Here is a 6787-nt window from a genome sequence, read left to right as displayed (position 1 = left end):
TGACTGTATTTGTTTTACTTTCTGGCACATTTCTCTCTCATTCATTCATTCATTCATTCATTCATTCATTCATTCATGAGTTTTGATGATGATGGTACAGCAGCTCAAAATAAATGCTGGCCTCTTAAGAGCTGAAAAGACTCATGTCTGAGATATAATTCAATCTGAATCATGTGTTTGAGATGATTTGACTCATTTGGTGCCTGATGAAGCAACAACAACATCAAGAGACACAGCAGTGATGCATTTCTTAGATACTCTGGACATAAAGTATGTTGACGAATACGCATTAAAAGAAAAATCTATCAGAAACTACTAAGAGGAGCTACTATTGATCAACCTGTGCAGCAAACAACAATATGCATGTAAATAAGTAACAGAAATAAAATGTTCAGTGTTCAAAATGAGCAACAAAACGTGGACTTTGTCTACATCTTGTGGCGTTTTACGGGAAGTAAAATGTGTCCATGCAATCACACATGTTGTATACATACTGTACATTCAGTAATGTTGATGATATTATGCACATGTGAGCATGTTGTCCCTGAAAACTGCATTCAGTAGGTTACAGAATTAATCAAATGTAAAAGTGAAATCATTTCTTAAACAATGTTGTCTCTTTGGAAATGCTTATCCATCTCTACAGCCTTCATACACTGTGTTAGCATCATACAGTCCTGCTGACTGACTCAACTGGTTTAAAGAAACACATCTTTATAGTGAACATCTTAATGCTCCTTAAGGTCAGTTTAGACAGCCATCACTACATCTCTGTGTATACAACCCTCAGTGCTCCCTCTCTTCAGTGAGGCTGTCCAGAACAGACTGGAGTATCAACACACTGTTACGACTTCAACTAACAAAGCTGATCAACAACTGACATGATTCTGCTTGTTTGTTTGTTTTTATATGAGATTATAATGATGCAGTGAAGTTGTAGGAGGGTAAAGTTGAACCATCTTTTAAATGTGATTTCTGACTGTTTCTAATGTTGACAACACACACAGTGAGGTACAGACCAGTGTGAGAATCAAAACAAGTCCATCTAAATTAAACAAGTTGCACAATTCATTTATTCCTCACATGTTTTCAGCTATTTAGCCGTCATCAGGCTGCTATGAGGTTGTTTCTACAATCAGTTAATTGGTCATGTGGCTTTACAGAAGCAAATAGAGCGGTGCAGGGATGATGAATTAATGTAGGCCAACCCCAAATTCAGAATCACAAAGCCGATGGGATTTTGACATTGTCAAACTTTCCCGCTTTCCATCAGCAAGTGCTCATCTATTGGAAGTTAATTTACAAATATAACTTTACACCACATAACACACCTGTGTGGAACAATAGACACATTTTGTGGAGTAAAAAATCAGTGTACATAGAGGATTGGAAATCCAAAGGGATTTGGGCTGTAGCACATTTCATGGATGAGAGTGGAAACTTGTGACAGCATGAAGAGTTTTGTGAGAAGTTCTCAATCCAATGTACCGTTAAGAACTATAATAGAAAGATAAAAGCCGTACCAGCTTCCCTTAGATCAGGGGTCAGCAAGCTTTACTATCAAAAGAGACATTTTAGGCAAAGAAAAAAAAAGATCTGTCTAGAGCCGCAAAACATTTGAGCATTGTGATGAAGGTAACACAGTTTATAGTCTAAGTATATAGCATATAAGTCTAATACAGTGGGGCCAAAGTGCAAATGTACTACGGAGTATAAGGGCCACATTGAGGGAAAAAAAATCAGAGATTTCCAGAATAAAGTCATAATATTACAAGAAAAAAATAAAATAACACGTAAAATTAAATAAAAAACTTCTGACTTTATTCTCACATTACAACTTTGTTTCTCGTAAACGTATGACTTTATTTTCATAATATTACAACTTCATTTTCGTAATATTATGACTTTATTCTCGAAATCTCAGATTTATTTCTTTTCCTCAATGTGGCCCTAATACTCTGTCGTACCGTCGTACATTAGACCTAACAATGATACATAAAAATGAAAATGTAAACAAAAAACAGTTATTCATTTCCATTTGTATAAATTCTCAGGGAGCCACTGGAGAGGAGCTAAAGAGCCTCAAGTGGCTCCGGAGCCGCAGGTTGCAGACCCCTGCCTGAGATCAATGGTGATAGAAGACATCTTGTATTCAGATATCTCCCCTAGTCTAAGACAGGTCTGTGTAGAAGGAATTGATTTGTGTGACAGCAAGATTACCAACAAAGTTATTAGGAATATTCTGTTCAGAGAATACTTCACTAACCCAGTCAGGAGAAATTATGTTTTCAAGGAATTTGAAGCTGAAGAGTTTAAGATAATACGGAGAATATATTTCATTCCCTCTCCCTCCTAAGGTGAAAGAGGTGAACTTCAAAATCCTGAATGAGATTTACCCAACGAACGAATTCTTAAGACTGAGGTTTAACTTTGATGTGAATAACTGTGTATTTTGTGAAAGTGAAATTGAAATTTTGGAACATGTATTTTTTTTATTTTATTGTGAATCAGTGAAGTTTTTCTGGAATGACATGCAGAGCTGGCTACAATCCAAGAGGACTGAGCTGTCACCATTCAGAGAGAAAACGGTCAAATTTGGTATCTTTGCTGTGAATCCGAATTTGATATCAATATTTTATTATTATTAAGTAAATCTTTGATACATTAATGCAGATAACTCAAAATTAAACCCTGTCTGACCAGTATGAAGAATGAGTTAAAACTGCTAAGTAAATCTTTGTCGATTATGACTGACAAACAACCTGTTAAATTATTCGCTTTATTTAATATTTACAAATTAATTTGAGATGAGCACTGTTTCTTTTAATTCATGTGATATATACTGTATATATATATTTATATATTTTTTTCTTTTTTAATTCATTTATTATTTTGTATTTCTTGTTCCTTCACCAGTTTTTTATTTTATTTGAATGTAATTTTTGATATATGTTGCAATCCAAAACTAAAACAACTCATCAGAAGATCCCAAAAATATCAAAAACTTAAACTAATGATTGAAACTACTATATAATGTTGTTTGACTCAAAACAAGATGCTGATAACCAGAATAATTAACAGCTTTTATCTTTACAAGATAAAAGCTCGACACAAAATGTTGTTGTGTTTCAAACACATGGGCCAGACGTGGCCATCGAACAGGCTGGGGGGGTCTGGCACAGTGTAGTTCCTAGAGCACTAGCAAAGTTACAAGATGTACATTTTATAAAGATATATTGGATTTAAATTTAATCGAAAAAAAAACATGAAACTAAATTGTACTGCTGATATTTCCTTTATTTTGATCACAAACTGGACATTGTCATTTATCATTCATATTATTGATCATGTATACACTACAAAAAATATCATATACAGTTTGAAGAAGCGCTGTAAGAATTAAAGACTGAATCAAAGCATGTTTATATTTTTATGACCCATACTGTTGACTTGATTTAGGCATTGTGTATTTTTTGTATATATTTACACCATATTGTCATAGACTTTATATTTACACTTTTCCCACTTTTTGTTGCAACTGCTGCACAGCAATTTCCCTCAGGATGAATAAAGTTCATCTTAAAATAAAACACCATTAAAACAAGAGATCCAAAACTAAAACAACTCATCAGAAGATCCCAAAAACATAAAAAAATAAAACTAATGATTGAAACTACTATATAATGTTGTTTGACTCAAAACAAGATGCTGATAACCAGAATAATTAACAGCTTTAATCTTTAGAGTTCGTCTCCTGATGATGTGATGCAGATTTTGCAGCCACATTTTCTTGTGGATTAATCTTAGTTACCGTCTTTAACACATTTTTTCTAAACAACATATACTTAATTTCTCAAAGTATTCTCAAAAATGAATTTCAGATATAAGAAATGATTTATGTGTCCATGTTTTTACAGTGAGTTACCTTAAAACAGTAAAAGAATATCAATTAATTTTGGACAGTAGAGAAAAACAATATCTGTGACCCTCAACAAATCATAAAAATATAAAAAAGATAACAATCAATCAGAGCCAGAATGTGTTTTGATGAACTGAGACTCTGAGTGTAAAGTGTAAAACATTGAAATTATAAATCAGAGCTGAAATAACTCATCATAAGATCCAGAAATCTGACAAACTAAAAATGTTGTCTGATGATGATAAAAGTTAAGGAGAGACACTACAGGCAGAAACATTGTTTTTCATACACTGGTCAATTTTGAGATTTTTGGGCTATTTTGCTTCAATAACACGTCTTCTTTAAGACTAGTGGAAAGAAAACATCCATAATACACATTTAGGTGTTTATTTTACTACTTTGTCTATTTGTGTCTGTAGATTTCTCCTAAATTCACCAAAAGTTAGCTCTAGATAATGCCTCATTTGCATAATTAAACATAACATTTCAGAAACTTATAATACAAAAAATAATTGTCTTAAAGTCAGTAATCAACTAGGGAAGTTTCATGTCGATATCTATTAGTTAAATATTTTACCCTATTCACCTGTAGAGTCTCCCCTTAAAGAATCACACAGCTGAAACAAAGTGTTTGGTATAGTGGATACAGTAGATGTTATATTGTGGTCTGATTAAACACAAGATGCTGATAACCAGGTTAATAAGTAAACTGATTTGGAGCTGTAGGAAAGTTTAAGACCTGATGATGTAATGCAGTTTAAGTATTGAGTAAATCTTATTTCTGTTATAACTGTTGATTGTCTTGATTATTTCAATGAGATCTAGACAGACAGTGAAGTCAGATTAAAGTCTGAACTAACACCAACGTGTCTGAACATCACAGAGAATCTCAGTTTGAATGATTTTGATATCAACAGTTTTAGCATCACCAGCTGACAAAATACAGAAATATGGGAAGAGTTTCTCAGTGAAAGTGTCTCTGACAGTGCAGATGTGAGTCATGTCTTCAGGGTCGTAGAAGGACACCTCCCCCCTGTCATAGTCCAGCTGGACTCTGATCCTCTGGAGACTCTTCTTCACTCTGACTGTCTTACAAGCTCCATCAGTGTATTTTCCACTGCGATGAACTAAACACAAGGTTCCATATTCTGGTGAGGCATATCTCTTCTCCTTCCTGTCAACTGACTCTTTAGCCAAACCTAAATTCCAGACAGGATGGTCTCCCACCTCCACCTCCCAGCTGTGTTTCCCTGAGCTGAAGCCCTCAGAGCCCAGAACATCTACATACTTAGTGAATCTCTCTGGATTGTCAGGAAGCTGCTGGTTTGTGTCTCCACATCTCACACTGGTCAGATCATCAGACAGATAGAGATAGTGGTTTGCAGTGTTTGGGTCCAGAATGACAGGACTGAAGTGGACCTTGTCCTTCATCTTCTCCCAGACTCTGAAGGACAGGTTGCCCAGGTGTTTGGCCACATCTATCAGCGCTCCTGAGACCAGCTGTGGATCTGACAGTGAGCACTGGACTCTGGCTCTGGTCTGAGTGGCTTTATAACTGCTGAGGAAGGGCACGTTGTGTTTCTGCAGGTCTTCTTCAACAGCAGAGATACTGTCTGACAGAGAGGAGATGTGCTCCTGAATCATCTTCATCTCTCTGCTGATAGTCTTCCCCTTCTGCTCCTCTTCCTCCCTCAGAGCTGCCAGTCTGGACTCCTCTTCCTCTTTCAGGAACTGGTGGAGCTTGTTGAACTCTGCTCTGATCTGCCTCTCTGTGGACAACAGCTGCTTCTTGGAGTGTTTAACTATTTCATCAGATTGTTTCTCTACTTGTTTGTGTTTGTCCCTCTTGTCCTGTAGAGACTTTAAGTCAGATTTCAGCTGGTCCTTCAGGTCACTGACTGCTTGTTCTACAGGAACCACCTCGTGACTCTGGTGGAGAGAAAACTCACAGACAGGACACACAGCTCTCTCTTCATCCTTACAGAACAGTCTAGGCTCTTCTTGATGTTTACTACACACCACCTCCACCTTCTTCTCTTCTTTTTCTGGCTCAGATGATCCAGCTTTGTGTCTCTCAGCAAACGAGTCAGACAGTTCCTTCAGTGCAAAGTTCACTCCTGGAAAATCATTTGAGGATTTTCTTTTACAAATGGGACAGTTTTTGTTTTCAGCTTGTTCCCAGAATTTCTTCAGGCAGCTTGAACAGAAGCTGTGGTTGCAGCTCAGAGACACAGGATCTCTGAAAGTCTCTGAACACACATGGCAGTTCAGGAAACTTTCAACAAGAGCAATTTTCTCAGCCATTTGTCTTGGTATCTAAATTGTCTTTCAAAAGCAAGACTCACCGAGTTACTGTCCCGTCTCTTGATTGCTTCAAATAATCCAAACGTGTGTTTTCCAGCAGAGATCTCACACCCTGTGATGGCGTCTCAGCTCTGATCAACAATGTCAAAATCTACTTTCATTTACACTCACCTCTGTCACAGGGTGAATTATTATCAGGAAATGCTGCCATGTCATTATGTTACCAGCAGATGGTGTCAGGATGTCATTCAGAGTTCAACACTTTCCTCTTGATTAAGAACAATAACATTTCTTTTTAAATCTATAATCAATTTTAATAGACTAAACAAAATAAAATGCAAAATATATATAAATAATTGTGACTTCTCCTGTTTTGTTTCGCTAAATAAATAATAGAAATGTTCATAAAATGCACAAAAACAAGGAGAGGATTGTAATGTTTTAGTCTAACGAGGACTGAACATTTCAACAGGCTGACTGACACTAAACCAGTTGCATGACTTTGTTAGTTTCATCCAGTTGGACTCAATAGATAGCACTCTCTAAACCTGCATTTATAGGAAT

At 36.1% G+C, this 6787-nt stretch overlaps 1 protein-coding gene across 1 annotated transcript; it reads right to left on the bottom strand.

Annotated features, from left to right (window-relative positions):
* Nucleotides 1-3845: 3845 nt before the first annotated feature.
* Nucleotides 3846-6340, bottom strand: LOC141769610 (nuclear factor 7, brain-like). The gene has a single exon (XM_074638851.1). The coding sequence runs from the start codon at nucleotides 6221-6223 to the stop codon at nucleotides 4775-4777; it is 1449 nt and encodes a 482-aa protein (XP_074494952.1). The 5' UTR covers nucleotides 6224-6340; the 3' UTR covers nucleotides 3846-4774.
* Between the last annotated feature and the right edge of the window lie 447 nt (nucleotides 6341-6787).

This window comes from Sebastes fasciatus, chromosome 6 (genome assembly GCF_043250625.1).
Source record: "Sebastes fasciatus isolate fSebFas1 chromosome 6, fSebFas1.pri, whole genome shotgun sequence".
Classification (NCBI taxonomy): domain Eukaryota; kingdom Metazoa; phylum Chordata; class Actinopteri; order Perciformes; family Sebastidae; genus Sebastes; species Sebastes fasciatus.
This window is presented reverse-complemented; position numbering and strand designations above follow the sequence as displayed.

Coding starts and splice junctions, on each gene's coding strand:
- LOC141769610 (XM_074638851.1), bottom strand. CDS start 6,223: ATGGCTGAGAAAATTGCTCTTGTTGAAAGTTTCCTGAACTGCCATGTG.